Genomic DNA, 25638 nt, shown 5'->3' on the forward strand with positions numbered 1-25638 from the left:
CTCACACATAAAAAAGGAACAATGCCCAATGTTGTCCTCTGGCATGTGACTATACCCAGGACTAAGGCACAGGATTGGGGCTCCAGGGTGCTGCTGCCTAAGGGGAGCTTGAGAAATTGCCCTGGGAGCTGAGACACAGGAAACAGCCAGGAAACAGCCTCTTTGTGTGTCCTGGCCAGCCACCAATGGTGGCCTCAGGATCATGACTTCCCACCACCGGGAGCTCAGGTGTGGAGACAGGAAGAAATCCAGAGATGAACCAGTTCAAGTGTTCCTTTTCCCTAAGAATGATTTCAGTACTCTACTCATGAATAAATGCAGATTTGTGATTGAATACTAGAAAATTAAGTATTTAATTATATAAGCTTTTTTTTAGTTACATAAGTTTTCAAAAATCATGTAGAGAGTGGAGATTTTCCAGAGGTGCTGGAGTTGGCAGATGGTTACCACAGCGGCTCATCTCTCATGCCTCTAGGCAAATGCTCTGCTGGCTTTGGGGAAATTTCCCTCTGCCCCAGAAGTAAAGAGCCCAGAGTGTCTGCAGGGTGGAGCTGTGTCCACATCAGCTCAGCTAGCCAACACTCACCCGGGAAACCCAGGGCCATCCCAAGCAGGCTTTTAGGCACTTGAACCACTCAGGACCACTCTGGGGAACTGGTCCACAGGGAAGGGAGGTTTCCAGACCCCAAAGCCACTCACTGAGCTCAGGCCTCAGGTCTGGCAGGGACAGCCCAAGGTTAAGCAGCAGCTTCAGCCCTCACCCCCTTGGTGATGCCTTTTAATTTTGTTCTCATTCCATTTCCCCATCCAGGAATCATTTGCACATACCCTACTCCCACAAACCCCCGTCTTCATTTGGGCAAGGGGCTCAAAGTTTACAGGTAGCCTGTGCCACTTTGGAGCTGGTTTTTCTGTTCAGGGCTTGACAGATAAAATCCCCAGCTTCAAGGAGCTTCTGGAAGTTCACACCCTTAGAGAAACAAGTTAGAGGATTCGGTAAGTCAGAGCATGCCCTTAACACCCAGGGAAACATCAGACTAGACAACTGTGACATTGAAAAAGAGAAGGCGGGCTGGAGAGATGGCTCAGTGGTTAAGAGCACTGGTTGTTCTTACAGAAGGCCCCAGTTCAAATCCCAGTACCCACATGGCAGCTAACAACCATCTGTAACTCCAGTTCCAGGGAATCCAACGCCCTCTTCTGTCCTCCACAGGCACTGCATGACACGGGTGCACTTACACACATGCAGGCAATACACGCATATACATAAAATAAAAATAAAAACAGTGAAAAGAAAAAGGGAAGGTGACAGCAAACAGGCTCTTATCTGGACAGTAGGCGCCGTCTGAGCTGTGTCCACCTGGCACCTGGGTTATACTGACTCTCCCTCATAGTGGTTTGCAAGGCCACCACCAAAAGGGACCTCATTAGTTTATTCCCTCTCCAGGCTCCAGCACAGGGTCTGGCCAACAGTGGCGAATGGCACCCAGAGCCTTGCTTGGGCTAGACAAGTGCACTGCTACGGAGCCACGTCCCCTTCTGTTTGTACCAGCAGCTCCTTTCTGCTGACATGTACTGAGTGCTAAGCACTCCACATAGTTATTTTTGGTGTTGGGGATTGAACCCAGGGCCCCACCACTGAGCTACACCCCCAGCCAAGCATTTTCTTAATCCTTATAACAGTCTTACGAGATTGGTGCCATTTTCATTCCTGTTACTCAGGTTGGAGAGATGAACTTGTTTGAGATCGCACAGCCTGTGAGGCACAGGTCTACCAGATCTCAAAGCACAGGTACTGTGCGACTTCTATGCCATTCCTACAGAGTCCGGTGGACAGTCTAATTTCGCTGTCCTCACTTCAGAGCACAAAACAGGCTCAGAAAACAAAAACAAATCTCTCCCTGCAGGTCATGACAATGGCTCCTCTTAGGGCTCTTTTCACTTCCTAGGGTCCTCTTAGAACTGAACTGTGGGCATCACTCTTGAGACCCTGGCCATCTTGTGTCCATGCTTGTGGTCAGGTTCAACCAGAGCTGAGTCTCGTCTGCTTCCTCTGCTGGAGATCTTTCCTCGTTCCCTTCATGGCTGGTGGCTCCTCACCCTTTGGGTCTCAATCTACAGGCTACGCCTATTAGGCCAACAACTGGACCCTTCCCACTATGGAGACCCTTGATGCTTACTAATTCCTTCATATATATACCCCGAGCTGTTCTCGGTCAGGGCCTCCCATGAAGGCCTGCTCTACTTCCTGAGGTCAGCCACTCTCCCCCCTCCTAGTGACTGGTTTAGTTTCTTTTCTGTTACTTTGTAAACAAAGTACCCATAATCCCTCACCACCCTTCTAACCTTCCCACCAATCCTAAACATGTCTGTCAATCTGTCCTCTGACTCCAGGCAGAGCCTGGGTCAGTTCAGGGATGTCACCACCAGGGGGCGGGCGTGCTTACCGTGTGAATCCCTAAACCAGTTAACATGTAGACTAGGTCCTCGGTGGCCAAGTTCCCTGAGGCCCCTTGTGCATAGGGACAGCCTCCAAGTCCTGCCACAGAAGAGTCCACAACACTGACTCCCATCTGGAAACATAAGGATGGTGAGACATGGCAGCCACTGAGACCAGAGCCCACAGGCCTGCTCCTTGTAAGCTTCCCACTGCTTTGTTGCCTGAAATTCTACAAGAGCCTTATCTCCTCTCTCGGCTTATGATTCATTCATTCTGTCCGGGGGAAACTGACAGGGGACAGTGCTTCTCTGAACAGTGAGTCTCCTGCCACACGGCTTCCTCTGCTGGGGTACCTTTCTCCCACTCCCTTCATGGTTGGTTCATCCTCACCCTGTGGGTCTCTCTTTATAGACCATTCCTCAGAAAGTCCCTGAGGCCACCAGCCTAGCCCAGGTCACCAGCCTGCCCCTGCCACTGCTGAGATTTCAGACTCTTGTTTTCTGATTCCTTTACACATACGCACACACATGCGTCTGAAGGCTGCTCACAGGCGAGACCTCTAACCCCATGAAAGCCAGTCCCATTTCTCCTGCTCAGTCACCTTCCACTTTCCTGGACGGCTGTTCTGCTTTCTTCTCTGTCCCAGTCTACCACAAGCAGCACCCATCCTCACTCAGCTGCTCCTGCTCAGAGGGGAGCCGATCAGAAGAGATATCTCCATTAGCTTATGCTGTCATGTCAACCTGCCACTTGTATGCAGGCCACAGACCCTCCTGCCCCTCCACTGCTGCCTACGGCCTCGATGACCTGCTCCACGGCTTGCGCCAGGGAGTTTCCACCCTATTCTTGAACACTGTTCTTCAATTCTCCCATAGGCATCTTGTTGATGTTTTACAACCCCCTCTTCTTTTTGTTTAATTGCACTTTAAAATTTTTGTGTGTATGTGTATCTATGGGGGGGGTATGCATGTGGAGGTCAGAGGACAATCAGTTCTCTCCTTCCACCATGTGGGTTCCGGGGATTAAACTCAGGTTGTAAGGCTTGAGTAGCAGCCCAATCCTGCAGGTGCCCATAAGCATCTCACCCATGGGCATCATACACACTACCTAGGCTTGAATGGCCTAAGATCCTATGGGTGCTGTGCAGATTCAGTCGCTTGGATACCACCTACAGGCATGGGCCCTGCTTGCAGATCAGATACACCTGGTTTCCTATCCCCATAGCTGGCTCCTAAGCATTAGAACCAGAGCAGAGCCTGCAGTAATCCAAGTGAAAGATGGTGAGGAAGCCAGAGGAGCGGTGAGTGGGCACGTCCTGAGTGGCAGCTTTTAGGCCTCCAGTGGGGCTGCTGAGGAGGCTGTGGGTCTTGAAGATCTTCCTTTAGGGCATGTCTGGGTTGCCTGGAAATATAAGTCTTCAGGCTGAAAGTAGGTGAAGACGTGAAGTCTAGGGAGACTGCGTAGCTCCCTACAATCAGCTGGCTGGGGGGCCTTTTGTTTAGACAGAGAGCATAGGTAGCTAGACAAGATCTCTCCTGGTGCTGGGTTCCAGCCACCTTGGGGTTTTGGTGGCAGCATGGCAGGTGGCGCCCTCTAGTGCTACAGCCTCAGTCTTCACTTGGGCCACAGGGACCAGGGTTGTTGTTACAGGTCTTAGCCTGTGGTCTGGGACTGTTGACCCTGAAGACTAGAGCAGAGGTCTTGAGCAGAGGTCACTCTTGGGTGACCAGAGCCTGCAGGTTTCCTGGCTCCTCACAGCCATTCATCAGCTCTGCTCCCTCTCTGTTTCCACCTCATCTTTCCTGCCATCTTTCACTTGGATTACTCCACTCTGGTTCTAATGCTTCTGCTACAGTCTCTCTACAGTCTATTCCCCAAGCCACAGTCACAGGAATCCTTCAACAGGGACAAGGTCAAGCCATTTGCCCTTTGCCCCTCTGCTCAAGAGTGTTAGCATTGCAACTCAGTCAGAAAGACCCAAAGTTCTCCAAGGTTTCACTGATCTGGCTCTCCTCTACCTCTGATACTTACCACCCTCCTCTTGGTCAGAAGGCTGCTGCCAGTACCTCCCCATGTTCCCTGAACATGCTGAGCATGGCTCCTCAGGCCCCTGCACCTGCATAGCTCCCTCTCTTGTCCATCAGGCCTATTACCCTCTGTGGGAAGCCACTCCCTTACCCTATGTGTGTCACCATGCCTGGCCTCATGAATATTCTCTTTAAAACTCTTAATAAACTTTTTTAAAAAGGAAGAAATGCAGTGGGCGTGGTGGTGCATGCCTTTAATCCCAGCACTTGGGAAGCAGAGGCAGATGGATCTCTGTGAGACCAAGGTCAGCCTGGTCTACGTAGTGAGTTCCAGGCCAGCTGGGGTTAGAGGGAGACCCTGTCTCAAAAAGACCAAAAAAAGAATGAATCATAAGCTGAGAGAGGAGATAATGGCTCAGCTGTTAAGAGGACTGGCTGCTCTTGCAGAGGACCCAGGTTCAGTCCCATGGCACAAGGCAGCTAATAACCATCTATAATTCCAGATCCAGGGGATCTGACTCCCCCTCATGGCATCCAAGGGCATTGCACCACATTATGCACTTGCGTACATGCAGGTAAAACACTCATACACACAAAATAAAAATAAGTAAATAATATTTGTTTTAAAAAGAAAGAAATTAAATGAATGATGCTCCCCTGCCCCATGTTCTCTGAGAGAATGAACACATGGCTTTCATTACCTGCAGGGCCACCAAGGTGTTAGCCAGGGCTTGGCCGTAGGTATCATGGCAGTGAACAGCCAGGGCCGCCACAGGGACCTCACACATGACAGCAGACAACATGTCTTTCATGAGCCCTGGGGTGCCCACGCCTATGGTGTCCCCAAGGGAGATCTCATAGCAGCCCATTGAGTACAACTTCTTGGCGACCTGGGGAAGCAAACAGGTACTTAGAGTTCCCCAGAGCCACCAGCGTGTGGCTGCCGGGGCTCAGAAGCAGGGACTCTTCACCTAGGCAGATCACCTCCCTCTCTGAGATGCTACATTCCTACTGGGTCTCAGCTCCAAGTGGAAATGATGGGGCTTATCCCCCAGGCTAGGAGTTTGAGACACAGAAAAGCCAGTCACTGCAACAGCCTATGACCACTCCCACCCCCACCCCCACCCTCCACTTACACCTCGCACAGTATCTGACCCAGGTGTTGGGATCAGGAAAACGGCCTCCTTTCATATAGCTTTAACCTTGGCAATAAGATCTGTGAAAGTGTGATTCTAAGATGCTAGTTGTGTGCTTTAAGGAAGTGCCAGGAACTATTTAAATTTTTAGAAGCTCATTTGCAAACCCATAAGTCACTGCAAAGCTGGAGCAGCATAGGTCTCCACTGGACAGAGGCTGCCTACACCCTGCTGCTGGAACAGAGATGCTCAGTGGTCATCAGCCAGATACATGACATGGTGATATTCCACCCCCTGCCCATGTGCACATCAGGTAACTGTAGTGACAGGGGCAGGCCTCTGGGCCATGTGATGCTGGGTCAAAGTCCTCATTGTGCTGCTCACTAGCAAGGGGCATAATTTCAAGTTTCAACTTTTGCTCCTGGAAAAGGGCAATATCCTTTTGCAGGGCCACAGTGAGGGCTGGTGGCAGTGAGAGGCAAAGATCCGGGCAAGCAGTGACGCTCAGCACATATTTGGGACCATTCTTCCTATCTGGATGCCACATGGTACTGGGGAGTAACAGGTGCCGTAGGGACACAGTGGGTGAGACCCGATTCTGCCATCTGTAACTTGGGCTAGTAACTTGCTTCCAGATCAGCAAACCCATTTTCTAGACAAATGGCAGAAGCCCCTGGGTTGTTTAAACTCAGTTCCTATGCTGGGTTCTCCTCAGTGTAGACTTGGTTACTACTCAGAGGATGCATGTGGCCTCTCGCCTGTTACAAGGAGCCTGACGATGCCAACTTGGTGATCACCTGGTAGTTGATGAGCCTCAAAGCTGCCATCAGAGGCTTCCTGGTGGGGTAGAGACCCAGCAAGGAGGTGGGCCTGCAGAGAAGCCGCTGCGCTCTCAGTATGTGAGTGTATGTGCATGCATGTGTGTGCACATGTGTGAATGTAACCAGTGTCCTCACTAGAGTAGGGTGGTGAGGGGCACCTGTATAGGCGGGGACAGGCAAGGAAAGCCAACCCTCACAAAACCCTGCCTCACCACACACACACCTCAGCTACTTTAGCCGGGGAGACCTTCCCCTCGTAGGGGCATCCGAGGGCACAGGAGACGTACCTGTGGGAAGATAGGGGAGGAATGGCATCAGTGCCCCCAGTTTTTTGACCAGCAGGGATGAGGGAGGATGACTGTTTGACATATATCCCTGGTGCACAGTAAACATGAAGCTGGGCAGGAAGCCCAGTGCCCGGGTGAGAGGTTAATTCTGAGTAGAATGGGAGGAAAGGTATTTTGGCCTAGTGCCAGGAGGCCACAGTTAGAGAACCCTGGCAGGGAAGGCTGAGCTGAGAGGCCCACAGCTCTGGCAACAGGGCCTGCAGGGCCCTCCAGAGGTGGTAAAGAATTCACAATAGAGCTGGGTGTGGTGACATACACCTTTAATCCCAGCACTTGGGAGGCAGAGGAAGGCAAAGATCTGTGAGGCCAGCCTGGTCTACTACATAGGGAGTTCCAGGCCAGCCAATGCTACATTCTCCCACCCCGCCACACCCCCCCCCAAAATAGAATTCATGACAGAAACAAGAAGCTAGAGAGGACACCTGAGTCATATGGAGGATGGATCTACATGCCAAGGGAGCTGGGCCAGTACTCAGGATACCAAGAATGGGGTGAAAAGCACAGGTTAGAATAAGAACAGAGGAAGGGACATGAGTTAGTACCAGGCTTCACTGGCCTAGAGGCTAGTATGTCACCAGAGGACTTATCCATTCATTCGTTCAACTGATGTTTACTAAGATGATGGTGATATGCCAGGCAATTGGCACAGATCAGTGAGGAAACCCATGAATGGTCCCTAGCCTCCTGGAGCTTGTTCAAGTCAAGGAGACAGTAAATAAAAATACAATCACATTTGGCTGGGCATGGTGGTACACACCTTTAGTCCTAGCACTGGGGAGGCAGAGGCAGGCAGATCTTTGTAGTTCAAGGCCAGCCTGGTCTACATAGTAAGTTCAGGTCAGCTGGGACTATAGGGAGACCCTGTAAAAACAACAACAACAACAACAAAAAACCTAAAACCCAATCACATTAAGTAGTGGAGATAATCCCAGGAAATGGTCTGTGAAGGAACAAACAACAGGTGACCACTTGTAGTGAGGCTTGGCTAGAAGGACCTCCCTGAGGCCATGGTACTGGTGTTCAAAGAAGGGAGGGTGTGTGGGAAGAGTATTCCAGGCAGAGGCCAGAGCCTGGCATGCTCAGGACAGAACAAGAGACAGAACAGCACAGGCACTGAGAGCCAGAGGCAAAGAAGTGTGGGATGAAATGGGGAGAGCACACAGGTCTGCCCAGAGGTCTGGAGGGCTGCGGGGAGGAATTTGGGTCTTAGATACACATATCTTCTCTTTCCACAGCCCTGTTGATGCTGGGTCATCTTTAAAACCTTTAGGATTAGGTTGGTGTGGTAGCTCACGCTTATAATCCCAGCACTTGGGAAGCTGAGGCAGGAGGACTGAAGTAAGTTCAAGGACAGCCTTGCCTCCAGTGACCTCCAGGCCAATCTGGGTTAAAGAAGGAGACTCTAGTTGGGCATGGTGGTGCATGCCTTTGAGCCCAGCACCGGGGACGCAGAGGCAGGGGGACCTCTGTGAGATCAAGGCCAGCCTGGTCTACATAGCAAGTTCCAGGCCAGTGGGGTTACAGGGAGACCCTGTCTCAAAACAAATGTTTTTAAAAGCCAGGAATGGTGTTTCCAGTTTGTAACCCAGCCCTGGGGGTAATGGGCAGATCCCTGGGGTTCACTGGCCAGCCAGCCTAAACTACTTGGCTAGCCCAAGCTCATAGTAAGACACCTGTCCCCTCAAAAACCAAGGTGGGGCTGGAGAGAGAGCGCAGTGTCTAAAGTCCTTGCTGTGCAAGCATGAGGGACAAAATTTAGATCCCAAGCACCCCAGTAAAAGTCCCTTGTGATGGCATGCCTGTGACCTCACCGCTGGGTGGCAGCTTCCAGTTGAGTTTCATGTGTGTCACACTAGACTGTGTGCCACAACGAGCACAAATTGTGGGAAATGAATGAAAGACAAAGTATTTTAGGGGGGTTACAGGGAAACCCTATCTCAGACCAAAAAAAAAAAAAAGAATGAGACCCTGTTTTAAAAAAAACCCTTCAGAAATATTCTGTATTTTAAGAGACAGAGTAAATGTTTGTTGGAACAATATTTAGATTCAAAGATCTTGATTCTTCTATCTCCTCTCCAAACATTGCTGAGCAAGAAAGAACTAAAACAATTACCAAGAAAGCACAGGCCGAGCGTCCCATCTCCCACCTGTCAGTTCCTGAGCACCTACTGTGTGCCAAGCCCTTTGCTGGAGAGAACACAGCACCCAGTGACTGTGGGATGTGGGCCTGCCCTGACAGAGAGCACAGCCTAGTGTGAGGGCATGAGGAGTTAAGCAGCTAAGTGTTATGTTTCTGGACATCAGGAGACTATGAACCACAGAGCAGGAGGGGGGTAGCTGACCGGGACATGCTTGATGAAGAGGATATGCTCTGAATATGGAGTGTAGGACTAGAGGCCAGAGGAGGGGGCATATGGCCGATGAGAGAAGCCCCAAGTGGGCTGGAACGCCTTGTGCAGACTAGAGAGGGCTAGAGTAGGACAGAGCACACAGGGTTCCTGGGACCCATGTTACAGAGCCTGAAACTGGCCGGGGTGTGGCTCAGTGGTAGAGTGCTTGCCTAGCATGTGCAAGGTCCGGGGCTCCATCCCTAGCACTGCAAAAATCAAAGCCTGAACTTGGCCACCACTGAAGGTTTTCAGTTAGGGAGTGGCCAGTTGAGTACGCTTGGATGATCACTCTGGCTGCCATCTGGACTGCTGGACGACCTGACAGTGGTCTACTCATCCTGAGCCTCCTATTTTCACCTGTAAGGTGGGGATGGCCCCTTCTTGCTTGTAGTTGTAAGGTTTCAAATACATGTGACACATGCACAACACCTGAAAGTCCTGCTATTAGAAATGTCACCTGGGATGTGTCCAGACTTTGGGGACTCTGCAGAGATGTGAGAAGAGCTGGCGGAGGAGCCAGGGCTAAATTGACCTTCACTTATCCCACTCAAAGTCCCGTCCCACCACATACCTCATGAGGACTGACCCAAATTTAGGTCTGAGAAGAGAAAGACTTGCTAAGTAAGAACACCCCTGACTACATTTACTTAAGGAAATGTACCCAGGTATGAAGCTTGAGCTGCCGCCATCCAGTAAGGAGTCTGAAGTGGAGAGGGCAGTGGGAGGTAGTCAGGCCCCATTCTAGAATGGTAGTGAGAAAGTGGACCTGTGTGGCCTGACTCACCCCCGAACAGGAATGCTGGCGGTCTGTGCAGCCTTCATGACTCCATCAAAGCGCTGGAAACTCTCCTCTATGGAACAGTTCACGTTCTTCTTGGTGAAGAGCTCTGAGGCAGCTCCGAAGATGCTCACTTCCTTAGCTCCAGCAGCTACCTGCCGATACCCAGATGGACGCCTTCAGTACTCAGCTCTTCAAGGAACACAGGCAGAGTGGCAAAATCTTATCTTATGGCAAACTTTATGGCATGAGATTGTTATAGGTTGAATTATGTCCCTTAAGAAAATATGTTGAGGGGCCAGTGAGATAGCTCAGTGGTTAAGAGCACTGGTTGCTCTTGCAGAAGACCCAGGTTTGCATTCTAGCACCCACATGGCGGCTAACAACCATCTGTAACTCCAGTTCCAGGGGATCCAACACCCTCTTCTGTCCTCTGAAGGCATGTGATTACACGACACAGTTGCACTTACATACATGCAGGAAATACATTCATACACATTAAAATAAAAATATTTTAATTTAAAAAAATGTGTTAGGCTAGGTGTGGTGATGCACAGCTTTAATCCCAGCACTTGGGAGGCAGACGAATCTGTGAGTTCAAGGCCAGCCTGGTCTACATAGTTCCAGGCCAGCTGGAACTACACATACATGGCATTGCGTGCATGAGCACATACATACCCATATACACACACAAATAAATACATGCACTAATAAGTGAAACATGCTGAAATCCTAGACCCTAGTTCCTCAGAATGCGGCCTTACTTGGAAATAGAGTTACTGCAAATGTAAATAGACAAGATGAGGTCACCCTGGAGCAGGGTGGGCCCCTGAGCCAGAATTGCTGTTCTTAAAGAAGATGGCTGTGGGCTGGCGAGATAGCTCAGTGGTTAAGAACACTGGAGTCTTGCAGAAGGCCCAGGTTCGAATCCCAGCACCCACAACTGTCTGTAACTCCAGTTCCAGGGGATCCAATGGCCTCTTCTGTCCTCCACGGGCACTGCATGACATGGGTGCTCTTACATACATGCAGGCAATACACTCATACACATAAAATAAAAAATAAATAAAATATTACAAAAAGAAAAAGGAAGATGGCTCCTCTAGACTTCTGACCTCCAGGATGTGAGAGACTAAATTCATTTCTGTTATTTAAGCCACTCAGTTTGTAGTACCTTTTCACAGTGGGCCCTAGGAAATGTTTAGAGTGATTTATTTAAATTAAAGAACAAAGCTGAGAATGTAGTTCACTGGTAGACCATTTGCCTAGTAAGTGTGAGGCCCTGGATTTGAGCCCTAGCACCTGGGGCTGGGGGGGGTACCAAAAAAACCATCAAATCTGACATTCCCCAAAGAAACCACCACTACCACTGCCAACCTCAGTGCTGTCACCCTCAAAATGCACAACCAACATCTCCAATGATGTCTGAAATTACAGGAAAGCTGGGAGGTGTCAGCACCCATTGTCAGCTGCTCACATTGTTACCTTTCCCTAAAATGGGTGCTATCAGGAGGGAACGTTCTTAGTAAGGCAGAGCATCCCTGTGCATCCTACCTGCAATCCTCTTAACTGGACCACTACCAGTCCTAGCTGATCAGCAGAACCGAGGCTCTCAACCAAGGCTCAGAGACATTAAGCAACTTGTCAGCACCAGGACGGCTCTGACGGGGTCTGATGCTGCTCACCAGACAAGTTGTTCAGAGGGACATCCCAGGAAAGGACTGTACACAAGACACGGACTGATTCTAGGAACCCCACCAAATGTTCTTCTTACCGCTTCCTTGAAGCCTTTCACATTTGGAGTCAGGACTGGATAGTTGATCCCAGGAAACTTCTGGATGCCTTTCAAGACTTCAGTATGGTCAGCCATCTAGGAGCCAAAGAGGCCAAGAGCTCAGTGGCAGAGAAAGCCTTCTCATCACTGCGTCTTTGCTCTCCAGACCCTGACAACAAGTTCTTGCAGGGCTGAGTGTGTCCACAGTGCTGTTCTTGGTTGTCTGACCACTGAGGGCCAGGAGGTCTCTGGGACTGGGTGACCTTGGCAGTTCCTCCTGTAGCCAGCACTCCAGCTCTATGGTACCCACAGCCACATGGGCAGTAGCATTCACCAAGAACCTTCTCTGGGCCAGGCCTGGGTTGTCATCCCCTCTGCAGTACCTAGGACTCACTCTGGGATCTTCCTTCTGCAGCTACACACCTCTGTGAAGCGGCAGTCCCTGCTCTCCCCTTTACAAACACAGATGCTGCAGACAGGTGTAGAGATGCTACACTTTTGGAGCTAGGGGAGACCTCAGAGGCCACCTCTAACCTGAGAGGGCAAAGTCACCAGCAAGTCAGGGCAGAGCCAAGACTGATGCAGAGCCCCCAACTCCCTTCTGATCCTACACAGTGCTGGAAATCACCCAAGACCCTTCAAGCCAGGGACCCGGAAATCTATGTTTCCATTTTGCAGTGGCTTCAAGAGACATGGGCGGCCTCCCACTTCCCACCTGGGAGAGGCTTCCCCCAGAGCTGAGCTCACCTGGGGGACCCACTTGGGAGAGACAAAGCTGGTGGCTTCAATAACAGGGAGTCCAGCTTCCGAAAGCATGTCTATCAGCTTGATTTTCACTGGAGTAGATACAATATTCTACAGTGGAAGGAAACCCAGAAAGGACCGGTCAGCAACATTGGGACTGAACAACAGCCTGGGCCTGCAGTCAGCACCTCGGCCTAAAGCTTCTGCTCTGCAGCTCCTCATCATCTTGACTTCTGGGCACCAACATGAACCCAAATGCCATCCTCCAAGTTCTACAGTCTTCTGGCTGAGACGGCTGCTCCCAGGAGAGGGTAGTCACAAACTTTCCCTTAACCAAATGTGTTTGTTCACGACCCCATCATAAACAAACTGAGAACAGTGTGCCAGAGGGCAGAGATGACTGACCACCTTTCTCTGGGTTCTGTGGGGTGGACTTCCAAACCTCACCCCTCCCTTCTTCCGTCCCCTCAGACCTCAGCCTGTGGCTCCTTTTGTTCCCTCCCCTACCTCTTGTCACTCACCAGTCTATGGCTTCCTCTTTCCACATCTATTATCAATGCCAGGCACATTATGGCACGGTCTCACTCTGCCAATTCATCTGGGACTGGAGTTCTAAACTGCAGGCTCCACTGCCTCACTTTCCTTAGCATCTGTAGGAGTAGCTCACAAATCCTGACACTCCCAGGCCCTTTCCACCAGGCAGTCTGTCCCGCCCACCCTCTCTGGTTCTCCCTCACTGCTCTAAGTTAATTCAATTGGAGAGCTGCCCCTGCTTCAGGTGTTAAGTCAGGTGCCAGGATGCAGCAGTAACAGGCTCAAGTCTGTCCTTATGGATGACCTGTCTTCCAGACTACTGTCTCTAACAAGCCCTCACTATTAAAGCTAGGTTGGACTAACTTCTGAAAAAAGGACAAAAAAAAAAACCAAAAAAAAAAAAAAAAAAAACCAACTTTTTTTTTTTTTTTTTTTTTTTTTTTTTTTTTTTTTTTTTTTTTTTTTAAAAAAAAAAAAAAAAAAAAAAAAAAAAAGAGGACGATAAATCTTTCACTGTGATATATCAAAATATGTCTTTGTCTTTTTGAAGCAGGGTCTCCCTATAGCCCTAGCTGTCCTGGAACTCACTATGTAGACCAGGCTGTCCTTGAACTCACAGAGATCTGCCTGCCTCTGCCTCCCAAGTACTGAGACTACAGGCGTGAGCCACCAAGCCTGGCTCTTTTCTTTTTTTTTAAAAGTATATTTATTATTTTTGCAAGGTGTGGTGGCACATGTTTATAATCCCAGCACTTAGGAGGCAGAGGCAGGCGGATATCTGTGAGTTCAAGGCCAGCCTGGTCTACCTAGTGAGTTCCAGGACAGCTGGGGCTATAGGGAGACCCTGTCTCAAAAAAAGGCTATATATATATTTTATGTATCATTAAAATTACATATAGTTTTTATTTTATATGTATGAGAGTATTGACTGCCTGTATGTAAGTGCACCCATGTTGTATGCAATGCCCTCAGAGGTCAGAAGAGGGTGTTGGATTTCCCTGGAACTGGAGTTACAGATAGTTATTAGCTGCCATGCTGGGAACTGATCCCAAGCCCTCTGCAAGAACAGCCAAGTCCTCTTAACTGTGGCACCATCTCTCTAACCCCCAGAAAAAGCTTTTTTTTTTTGTCTTTTTGAGACAGGATCTCCCCAGCTGTCCTGGAACTCACTATGTAGACCAGGCTGGCCTGGAACTCACAAAGATCCACCTGCCTCTGCCTCCCAAGTGCTGGGATTAAAGGCGTGCGCCACCACGCCCATCCTCAGAAAAAGCTTTTCTTAATGGAAAAAAATAACCAGTGCATGATTACTTTAGAGAAACATGCTCAAAACGAAACCACTATTCAACCCTCCCAGAGAGGGCACCAATAACACACTAGTGCTGTTCCACATCTGCGCATCTAGCATGCTCGCCACTAGCCATCTGTGGTTATTCAACCAAATTAAATTATATACAAATAAAAACTCAGCTATGGCTCACAGGCCACAGTCCAAGTGTTCAAAAGTCACAAGTGGTGTGTCTAACTCTTGGACACATTGAAGGCTGTTTCATTTACAAAGCTCAAGAGCCATGAACTCTATCCAAAAAAAGTTTTCATACAAGGAGTGGTGGTGCACATGTCTAATCCCAGCACTCAGGAGGCAGAGGCTGGCGGATCTCTGGGATCGAGGCCAGCCTGGTCTACATAGGCAGTTCCAGGTCAGCTATGGGTACAGGGAGACCCTGTCTCAAAAAGACCAAAAAGAAAAAAAAAATTCCTGTTTTATGATTTTGTGTTGAGCCACATTCAGAGCCATCCTTGGCCACATGAATGCCAGTGGGGTACAGGCTAGACACTTGTGTGGTTGAATATTCAGGTTTAGAAAATATTTCCATTTTCACAGAAATTTTTATGTTCTTTTCTAAGAAAATGTTTCCACATTTACCTTTTCTTTGTTGTTGTTTCTTTCTTACTCAAAGATATAAAATTGTATGTACTATTTTAGTCTCCTGTCAACAGTTCCATAACATTCAAATTTATCAAAACTTCGTAAACTGGGCGGCGGTGCACGCCTCTACTCTCAGCACTTGGGAGGCAGAAGCAGGCAGATCTCTGTGAGATTGAGGCCAGCCTGTCTACACAAGTTCCAGGCCAGCAGAGACTACAGGGAGACCCTGTCTCCGAAAAAATTTTTCTAAGTATCTGACCCAACTTTCCTAGAACACTCAAAGCAGACACTTGAATCATCTTTGAGGGGCTGACTTCCCCATTTTTACCTTTTCATTCTGCAGACCATCCCGGGGACCAACTTCCACGATCTTCACCCACTTTGGGAATGTGCCCATGGCTGAAGTGTTAACCTTTGGTTTAAAAAGAGAAAACACAGGGAAGGGGAGAGAGTGTCAGGACTTACCATGGGACTGCGGGGAAAACAAGCCTTTCTTCGCTAATACCGAGACAGGAAGCAGTGCTCCTTCCCCGTTTAATTCACCTGTGGTTTCTTTTGAAATTAAGACCAAAAAGCAAATTGTGCTTTGGGCAGGAATGAGCAAGAAAGTCACACTTTGGGACAGGTCTGTGGTCTAGACCCACTTCCAGCTGCCCATCTGGCAAGTCCATAACCTCAGTCCCCCAACTCTAGAATTTCTCCTAATGCTCCAACTCCATCCTTGCTGTCTCTGTAAGAGGCATCGCACGTGAGCAGCTGCTCAACTGGGATCAGACTCATCCCACTCCCCTATTCATCCTCGCTTCAAGGCTCTGCAGGGTTTGGCTCTGGCTGACCTCATTGCTCAGCCCTGTTCCATTCCTTTTCCCCCTTTGCCTGACAGGTCACTAAGCTCCAGGCCAGTAGGGCTGTTGTCTGCTAGGAAGGCTCAACTTTTCTTGCATCCCTCAATCAAGCACAGAGATATCCTCCAAGGAACCTTTGAAAAGCTGCCACTCCATCACCTCTATTATCCATTTCACGACTACAACGATTTCCTTCAGAGCTTTGCAAACAGGTGTGTTTGCTTCATCCAGAACATAAGAAACAAGAGAGACCTTATTTCTTTCCACTTCGCCCTGACTGGCACTGTGCCTGGAACCATGCAGGCACTCAATAAAGTTATAGGGACACAAAGAGCATAGCTATCCAAGGAGGGAGATCGTAGCGTGGGGAGCAGTGAGTTCTGGGTTTGGTAGAGGTGGAGGACATGTAGAAAGGCTTTGTATGTTAAGGCTTATCTTAAGCCTAAGTCTAGGCTGATGGATGACAAGGGGAGGGATGGGTCTGGAGATGACACCTCAGCAGCTGAAGAAAACACTAAAAAATGTTTAAAGTCTTCAGTCTACTTTAGCCAAGTCTGCCTCAAATCTTGCCCTCATTCCCCACAAGTCACATGGAGCATCTTTCCCTTCTCCCCCTTTCTACTGTTTTGAGACTTGGCCTCATATAGCCTAGGCTGGTTTTTGAACTCACAGTGAAGCTGAGGATGACCTTAAACTCCTGATTCTTCTACCTCTATGATCCCAAGTGCTGGAACTGCAGGTGTGTTCAGTGCCTGGACTCCCTAACACTCCCCCCCCCTCCCTGTCAGTGCTGGGAAATTGAACCCAGAGCCTGTGTAATACCAGGTAATCCCTCTAAACTACACCCTGCCCTTCTTCTTTCTGACACTTCAAATTAGCTTAATTTTTGGCCAGATTCAATCTAGATAAATATACTGCAATGGGGCAAAGGGAAAGACACACTTTATAACCTGCCAAAGCTCTCAAACCCTTGAAGCTCTTAGGGAAGGAAATATTCCCTGCTCTGGATCAGCTGGAACTTGACAACTCACTGAAATGGCCTCGATTTTAGCCAGCAAAGTTTCTTATAAAGTGTCAAGCCACTAAATTGCAAGAAGTCAACAGGCTAAGTTGCAAGGTCCCTGCAACTTCTGCTGAGATATTACCCTAAAATATTCCAGTGCCAGGAACTTTGTTTTATTCACTACTGTCTTTCCAAGTCTCTGGAACATAATAGAGGATCAGTAAGTAAAGGCTAATGCAAAAACTGCCTCCAACTTTCTTTTACAGCACAAGTTAAACGTAATTCCACTTCCTTCCCCATAACAGATAATCAGTGTCCTCCCATGATGCAGCTTTGAGACTCACAGAAGGGACACCTGGGGGCTGGAGAGATGGCTCAGCAGTTAAGAGCACTGGCTGTTCTCACAGAAGACCTAGGTTTGAATCCCAGCACCCACATGGCAGCTAACAACCATCCATAACTCCAGTTGCAGGGGATCTGAAACCCTTTTCTGGTCTTCTTGGGCATTGCATGACATGGGTGCACTTACACACATGCAGACAAAGCACTCGTACACATAAAATAATTTTTTAAAAAACAAGTAAAAAAGCCAGGCATGGTGTGCACGCCTTTAATCCCAGCACTCAGGAGGCAGAGGCAGGTGGATCTCTGTGAGTTCAAGGCTAGCCTGGTCTACATAGTGAGTTGCAGGCTAGCTGGGGCTACAGGAGACCCTTAAAAAGACCCCCCTCAAAACTGCATAGTTTATAGGCTTGTGGCAATAAACTCATAGAAGATTGCACCAGGTTTTAAAAAATTATTAGCCAGTGTCTCAGTTAATTTCCTTAAGTCAGAGTTACCATCTTCATTTGATCCCTGAATAATGGATGGGCTAAAGTGGTTTAGTGGTTTCTGAGAGGGATCTACTTGCTGCCAGGAGTATGTAGTTTTTCCAACTACTGACAAAACTCCTAAACTCTCTAAGTTAAAATACCACCACTGACCTGAGGGTGTAGTTCCATGGTAGAGCAGTGAGGCCAGGAGCTGATCCCCAGGACAGCCAACAACAACAGTGTACCACCACTGGTAAGACCACTTATTAAGAGTCAGAACACCCAGATGTGTGCATGGTGCACCCCTTTAATTCCCAGCACTCAGAAGGCAGAGACAGGGACAAGCATATCTCTATGAGACTGAGGCCAACCTGGTCTACACTGTGCGCTCTAGGCCAGCTGGGGCTACAGAGCGACCCTATTTCAATAAAAACAAAACCAAAAAACCCCAGAAAGCCAGAACAAGCTGGGCCTGGTGATACACACCTGTAGTCCCAGCATTGGGAAAGCAGAGACCGGAGGATACAGAGTTCCTGACCAGCCTGGGGTGCAACTACCTGTCTCACAAAACAACCAAACAAACAAAAAAGAGTCATAACAATACCAAAACACTTTACTTCATTTTTTCAATCAGCAAACCGCACTCTGAGGAAACGTTATCCATATTAACGATGTACAAGCTGAGGCTTAGGCAGAGTAAACCACTGTCACTCAGCCTAGAGAGTGGCAGGGTCATGGGAACCGCACAGATGGAGACTGAACACAATCCACTGCACCTCCCGCACCTGGCGCTCCTGCTCCTTCCTTTCCTCGGTGCACCGAGCGTGGGAGAATACAGAACCCCGGGACCGAAGAGGCCCAAAGTGCAGTTCCGAGGGTCTCCCTGCCTGGCCCGCGCCATCCAGAACAAGGACTGGGGCGGGAAGAGGGCAGGATGGCGTTCTCAGGCCTCCACGGTGACAGCGGGCGGCTGTCAACCCCGGCCTCAGTTTCCCCACCTCACGCAGAGAATCTGAGCCGGAAGGGCGGAGAGCCTCCAGGGTCGCCCGGCACAGAGCAGCCGCTGCGGCCCCGGCCCCGACCCCGGCCCCGACCGGCACCGCTCCGGCCACTTACGCAGCGGAGAGACGCCAAGCCCACCAGCCGCCGCGGGAGTGCCTTTCTCACTGTCGCCATCTTGGCCCAACTTCCCCAGAGGCCGCCCAGCTGGGCCCCACGTGACTCCAGGCCGCCGGGTGGGCGCGGTCCAGATCCTGGGCGGAGCCTCGGGAGAGCAGCGCGGGTCCACAATTGGCTCCACCCCCGTCTCTCTATTTCTTCAGGACAATTATCCATTCAGTAGGGTTCTTTTTTGTTGTTGTTTTGGGATTTTTGAGACCGGATCTTAGATAGGATCTCTAGCCTGGAACTTACCATTCAGCCCAGGCTGGTCTCGAACTCATGGTAATCCATTCCTCCTCAGCCTCTCTGGTGTTGACAAAGTGTGGGTCACCACACCCGTCCCCTTCCGTAGTTTTCTGGGCGATCTGTTATGTATGCCAAGCAAAATGAGGAGCAAGGTCATACAGAAGCTCAAAACTTGAGTCAGGTATGGTGCAATCCCAGCATTCAAGTGAATGACTGAGGCACAGCTGCCACAAGTTTGAGGTCAGCCTGGTCTATATAACAAGGTCTAGGTCAGCCCAGGCTGCATAGTGAATCCCTGTCTCAAAACATCCAAAACGAGCCATGGTGGCACATGCTTTTAATCCTAGCCCTTGGAAGATGGGCAGGCAGATCTCCATGAGTTCCAGGCCAGCCTGGTCTCCATAGTGAGTTCCAGGCCACCTGGGGCTACGGGGAGACCCTATCTCAAAAACAAAACAAAAACAAACAAACAAAAAAAGACAACAAAACAAAACCAAAAAAGCAAACAAATCAAAACAAAACCAACCAACAAAATAAACAAAGATGGAGAAAATTAAGTCAAAGTCTCTGGCTTCCTGGGTTTAGAGTCTGGAAGTTGTGGAGAGACACACAGATAATTGTCTATTTGCCACTCCATCCTGGGTTATCTTCATGTATTAACCTACATGATACCGCCTCCAGGCTGGTTACTGATCATCCAGGTGAAGAGTTTACCAAGCAAGACACTAGAAGACAGAAAGGCCTCCCACACTCATGGATTAGCATAATTATCAGGCTGGAGAGATGGCTCAGTGGGTAAAGCATGAGGACCTGAGTTCGATCTCCTACACTCACATGAAAGTCAGGGCATGCCTGTAACGCCAGAATTGCAGGAGCAGTTTCAGCAGCAGATTCAGCCAGTTCAGCTGAATCAGAGAGCTCCAGATTCATTATGAAACCCTGTCTCAAAAACAAGGGGGAGAGATAGGGGAGGACACCTTACATTGATCTCTGACCTCCACACACAGACCCATGGTGAGTGCGTGCACACACACGCAAATAATAAAATTAAGTAGTTATTTTGAAAGAGAGTTTACCAGAGGTTGGAAAAATGGCTCAGCAGTTGAAAGCACTTCCCGCCCTTGTGGAGGACCTGGACTCTGTTGCAGCACCCACATCGTGCCAGATTTATTTTTATTTATTTGCATGTTCTTGTGTGTCTGTGTGTGGCTCCCAGGAACTACATAGCAAGCTGAGTGTCCTGAAAACACCTGTAACTCCAGTACTGAGGAATTTGACACCCTCTTTTCGCTTCTGCACACACCAGTGCATATACCCACACAAATACATACAATTAAAAGTCTTTAAAAATAAAAGAAGGCTGGGGCTGGAGAGATGGCTCAGCAGTTAAGAACACTGTTTTTTGCAGAAGACCCGGTTTTGAATCCCAGCACCCACATGGCAGCTAACAACTGTAACCAGTTCCAGAGGATCCGACAGTCTTTTCTGTCCTCCTCAGCCACTGTACAACACAGGTGCACTTGCCTAAATGCTGGCAATACACGCATACACATAAAATAAAAATAATAAATTTTTTTTTAAAAAAAAGCTGAGTTGAGAGGATAACTTGAGCCCACTAGTTCCAGAACATTCCAGAAACATAAAAAAAAAAAAAAACCAACTCTATCTCAAAATTAGCGTTGGTCATAGTGGCACATAAAACCTTACCTTCATTCATTCATTCATTCATTCATTCTCTCTTTTTTTTTTTTTTTTTGGTCTTTTTGAGACAGGGTCTCCCTGTAGCCCCAGCTGTCCTGGAACCCACTACATAGACCAGGCTGGCCTCGAATTCATAAAGATCTGCCTGCCTCTGCCTCCCAAGTGCTGGGATTAAAGGCATGTGCCACCACACCCAGCCCATTCATTTATTTTATTATGTGTATGAGTGTATTGCCTGCATGTGTGTATGTGCACCCGTGTCATGCAATGCCTGCAGATGACAGAAGAGGGTATCAGATCGCCTGGAACTGGAGTTAAGGACGGTTGTTAGCCACCATATGGATGCTGGGATTTAAACCCCAGTCGTCTGCAAGAACAGCCAGTGCTCCTAACTGCTGAGCCATCTCACCAGCCCCATGAGACCTTATCTTAAAAAAAAATTAAACCAAATTCTGGAACTGGAGAAATGGCTCAGTGGTTAAGAGCACTTGCTGCTCTTCCAAAGGACGTGAGTTCAGTTCCCAACATCTACATTTGGCAGTTTACAACTGCCTATAATTCCAGTTCCAGGGGATCCAACACCCTCTTCTGGCCTCCACAGGCATTGCACTCACATGCACAAAACCATAACCATACTTAAGATTTAAAAATAAGATAAAAGGCCAGACATGGTGGCGCAGGCCTTTAATCCCAGCATTCCAGTGGCAGAGACATACAGATCTCTGTGAGTTCAAGTCCAGCCTGGTCTACATTGTGAGTTCCAGTCTAGCTGGGGCTACAGGGAGACCCTGTCTCAAAAAGACCGCCCCCCCCAAAAAAGAAGAAAGGCATGAATGCAGTGAGCAATATTTCATTAGTGTCCCACCAGTTTTGTTTTGGATGCTGCTGCTGAGGCGTGGTCAGGGTGATAATGGTTGTCTAGGTTACCTTCCAGGACTTAGAGGTCACTTTGGCTGAAACTATGGTCTCCTCTCTTGAGCCCATGCAAGTGTTTCATGTGTTGCCTTTTGATGCCAAGAGGCTGAAAGCTCTTCCTTTAGATTACACTAACACTACTATTTTCTGAACATGAGTTCTGTGGAAAGATATGAAGTCTGACTACACGTCAACAGATCCCTGATATCCTCACCTTCTACTTCCTTTGCCCTATATGTTATGTCACCCGGTTTCCAGCCCAAGTCCACTGACTTGCCAGTTGGAAAGGCTCATGCCAAAAAAGAAAAAGAGGGACTGGAGAGATGGCCCAGTGGTTGCACTGGCAGCTCTTGCAAAGGACTTGAGTTTGAATCCCAGCACCCACATGGCAGCTAACAACTGTCTGTAACTCCAGTTCCATGTGATCCAACACCCTCTTCTGACTTCCACAGGCATTGCACGGTACAGGTGCACTTACATGCAGGTATAGCACTCATACACATAAAATTAAAAGAAAAAAATTTAAAAATGAAGGATAAGGGGCTGGAGAGATGGCTCAGTGGTTAAGAACACTGGTTGTTCTTGCAGAAGACCCAGGTTTGAATCCCAGCACCCACATGGCAGCTAACAACTGTCCATAACTCCAGTATCAGGGGATCCGACAGCCTCTTCTGACCTCCGCAGGCACTGCACAAGATGGGTGCACTTGCCTACATGCAGGCAATATACTCATACACATAAAAATAATAAATAAATATTTTTAAAAAATAAAGGATAAAAGATACAAATTTGAATGAAATAAAGAAAAATGAAAACAATCACCCAAATGAAAAAAAAAGTGATTCTTTGAGACCAGTAAAGTGGACAAGCCACTCAACAGATTGAGCACAAAAATCAGTTTGAATCAGGGTGGCTAGTAGTTAAGAATGCTTGCTATTCAGAGGATGCTGTAATAAGAATAGGAGGCAGGAATTGGCTAGGCAGTTAGGGTAAAAAGACCCCAAAGAAAAGTAGCCAGTTTCTTGGCTAAAAGTCAAAATGTTCTTGGGCTTCTTAGCAACATACTCCATTCCAAAGGCCAAGAATGTCAAAAGTATTTGGGAGCTCTTATCTAATCCTTAAAATATTTTAGGGTTATCTCTTCGGAGGAGAGAATGTTAGAGTAGCAAAAAGCCCAATTAAAAAAAAGAGAAGAGTACATGAAGTTATCAGAAAATAGCGATGGGGAGATATGGGAGAAGTTAGAGGGGAGAGGGGAGGGAGTGGGCATGGATTTGATCAAAACACCTTATATGCTTGTATGTGTGTATGAAATTCTCAATAAATTATTTTTTTTAAAAAAAGAATGTTAGCTGGGTGTGGTAGCACACACCTTTAATCCCAGCACTTGGGAGGCAGAAGCAGGCTGATCTTTGTGAGTTCAAGGCCAGCCTGGTCTACATAGTGAGTTATAGGACAGCTGGGACTACAAGGAGACCCTGTCTCAAAAAGACAAAAATAAATAATAAATAAATAAAAATTTAAAAAAGAATGCTTGCTGTTCTTTCAGAGGACCCAAGTTTAGGTCCCAGCATCCATACTGGGCAGCTCATAGATACCTGTAACTTCAGCTCTAGAAGATCCGTCTTCTGGGCCTCCTTATGTACCCCGACACACCTGTGTGCATGCTATCACACAGACACATATAAATAATGAATGTAAAACTCCTAAAAGGGTAGCCTGGAGTGGTGGTGCACACCTTTAGTCCCAGCACTCGGGAGGCAAAACAGAACAAACTCCTAAAAGGAATGACTCTTGGATGCCTTATAAAAGGCAGTACAACGTTTAATGAATACATTTATGGACTAAAATCTGAATACTTCATTGAAATGGATAATTTCTCAAAATATTCTAACTGTAAAAAAAAAAAAAGAGTGGCTCACTTGAGATTTGGCTCAGTTGGCAGAGTGCCTACCTAGCATGTACAAAGCCCTGGGTTCAATCCCCAATATTGCACAAACAGGACATGGTGGCCCATGCCTGTAACTCCAGCACTTGGGAGTTGGAAGCAGGAAGATCAGCTGTTTAAGGTCATCCTTGGCTATACTGTGAGTTCAAGGCCAACTTAAGCTACATGAAATCCTGTCTCAAGGGGGGCAGGGAGTGGCTCAATTTGAGTCCCCCTTCCCCTATAGCTGGGGCTACGGGGAGACCCTGTCTCAAAATGACAAAATAAATAAATAAATAAATAAATAAATAAATAATAAAAAGAAAATATTAAAAAAAGAAAAAAATCAGACAGGCTGGTTGTTGCACAATGTTGTAAATTAATCATCACTGGAATTTATAATTTTTTTTTGGTCTTTTTGAGACAGGATCTCCCTGTAGCCCCAGCTGTCCTGGAACACACTATGTAGACCAGGCTGGCCTTGAACTCAGAGATCCACCTGCCTCTCCCTCCCCAGTGCTAGGATTAAAGGCGTGTGCCACCACGCCAGGCCCATTTTTAATATTTTATTTTTATTTTATGTGTATGCGTGTATTGCCTGCATCTAGGTAAGTGCACACATATCGTGCAATCCCCAAGGAGGACAGAAGAGGCTGTCAGATGCCCTGGAACTGGAGTTACAGACAGTTGTTGGCTGCCATGTGGGTGCTGGGATTCGAACCCAGGTCTTCTGCAAGAACAGCCAGTGTTCTTAACTGCTGAGCCATCTCTCCAGCCCCACAAACAAATAAATCTTAAAAAAAGCATGCATCAACATATTTAAAACTTCTGAGAGTGTATCTAAGAAAACGCTTTTTTTTTTGGTCTTTTTAAGACAGGGTCTTTCTGTAGCCCCAGCTGTCCTGGAACTCACTGTGTAGACCAGGCTGGCCTTGAACTCACAAAGATCCATCTGCCTCTGCCTCCCGAGTGCTGGGATTAAAGGTGTGCGCCACCACGCCCGGCAGAAAACAGTTTTTGTTTATTTGAGACAGAGTCTCCTTGTAGTCCCAGCTGTCCTGGAACTTGGGACCTATGTAGACCAGCCTTCCCTTGATCTCACAGAGATCCACCTGCTCCTGCCTCCTGAGTACTGGGATTCAGGAGTGCATCACCACACCCACTGGTGCTATAATTCTTTTAAATCTGGTGTGTAGTATATCTTTTAAAAAAATATTTTATTTAGTATTTTTATTTTATGTGTATGAGTGTTATGACTGCATGTAAGTAAGTGCACCTGTGTTGTGCAACCCCCAAGGAGGACAGAAGAGGCTGTCGGATCCCCTGGAACTGGTTACAGACAGTTGTTGGCTGCCATGTGGGTGCTGGGATTCAAACCTGGGTCTTCTGCAAGAACAGCCAGGGTTCTTAACCGCTGAGCCATCTCTCCAGCCTCTATACATTTAATTTTTAAATTAAAAACATTTTAAGTTGGGTGTGGTAGCACATGCCTTTAATCTCAGCACTGGGGAGGCAGAAAGGCAGGTGGATCTCTATGAAATTGAGGTCAGCCTCGTCTACATAGGGAGTTCAGGCCAGCTGGAGGTATATAGTGAGACACTGTCTCAATAAATAAGCAAAAAAATCTAGATCCCCTGGAACCAGAGTTATGGATGGCTGTTAGCCACCATGTGGGTGCTGGGATTTGAATCTGGGTCTTCTGCAAGAGCAGCCAGTGCTCTTAACCACTGAGCCATCTCTCCAGCCCCAATATCTGAGATTTTAATCAAATTTAAATTTTATGTGTATGACTGTTTTGCCGACATGCATACCAAGTACTTGTGGGTATGATGCCCATGGAGGCAAGAGGAGGGCATTGAAGCAGTTGTTATGGATGGTTGTTAGCTGCCATGTGGGTGCTGGGAATGGAACCCAGGTCCTCAGCAAGAGCAGTGTATTAGGGTTCTCCAAAGAAACAGAACCTGTAGAATGAATATATATGTATAGAGATTTATCAGCTTAGCTCACAGGATAGAGTCTGAGTAGTCCAACAATGGCTTTACTACACTGGAGAGGCTGAGAATCCGTAGTCGCTCAGTCCACAAGGCTGGATGTCTCAGTAGTCCCA

At 48.0% G+C, this 25638-nt stretch overlaps 2 protein-coding genes across 2 annotated transcripts in view; one reads left to right on the forward strand and one right to left on the reverse strand.

Annotated features, from left to right (window-relative positions):
- Window positions 1-4101, forward strand: part of Pithd1 (PITH domain containing 1) — a 31321-nt gene extending 27220 nt beyond the window's left edge. Inside the window, exon 7 of the transcript XR_003846319.1 lies at window positions 4091-4101. The gene's annotated coding sequence lies outside the window, so the exon portion shown is untranslated. The remainder of the gene's footprint in view (window positions 1-4090) is intronic.
- On the reverse strand, window positions 323-18818 carry Hmgcl (3-hydroxy-3-methylglutaryl-CoA lyase). Its single transcript, XM_008848602.3, has 9 exons — window positions 18698-18818; window positions 15250-15333; window positions 12461-12568; window positions 11714-11809; window positions 9946-10094; window positions 6648-6711; window positions 5169-5357; window positions 2448-2573; window positions 323-970 (listed from the first exon to the last, which is right to left on the reverse strand). The coding sequence occupies exons 1-9, from the start codon at window positions 18755-18757 to the stop codon at window positions 869-871; spliced, it is 978 nt and encodes a 325-aa protein (XP_008846824.1). The 5' UTR covers window positions 18758-18818; the 3' UTR covers window positions 323-868.
- Window positions 18819-25638: the final 6820 nt, after the last annotated feature.

This window comes from Nannospalax galili, unplaced genomic scaffold, assembly GCF_000622305.1.
Source record: "Nannospalax galili isolate Female #2095 unplaced genomic scaffold, S.galili_v1.0 scaffold184, whole genome shotgun sequence".
In the NCBI taxonomy this organism is placed as follows: Eukaryota; Metazoa; Chordata; class Mammalia; order Rodentia; family Spalacidae; genus Nannospalax; species Nannospalax galili.

Excerpts from the sequence above, each read along its gene's own strand:
- Hmgcl (XM_008848602.3), bottom strand. The coding sequence starts at position 18,757 with ATGGCGACAGTGAGAAAGGCACTCCCGCGGCGGCTGGTGGGCTTGGCG. Across the intron at positions 10,095-11,713 it reads TGAAAGGCTTCAAGGAAGCG|GTAGCTGCTGGAGCTAAGGA; the intron begins GTAAGAAGAACA and ends GGGTATCGGCAG. Across the intron at positions 5,358-6,647 it reads CCCCGGCTAAAGTAGCTGAG|GTCGCCAAGAAGTTGTACTC; the intron begins GTGTGTGTGTGG and ends TTGCTTCCCCAG.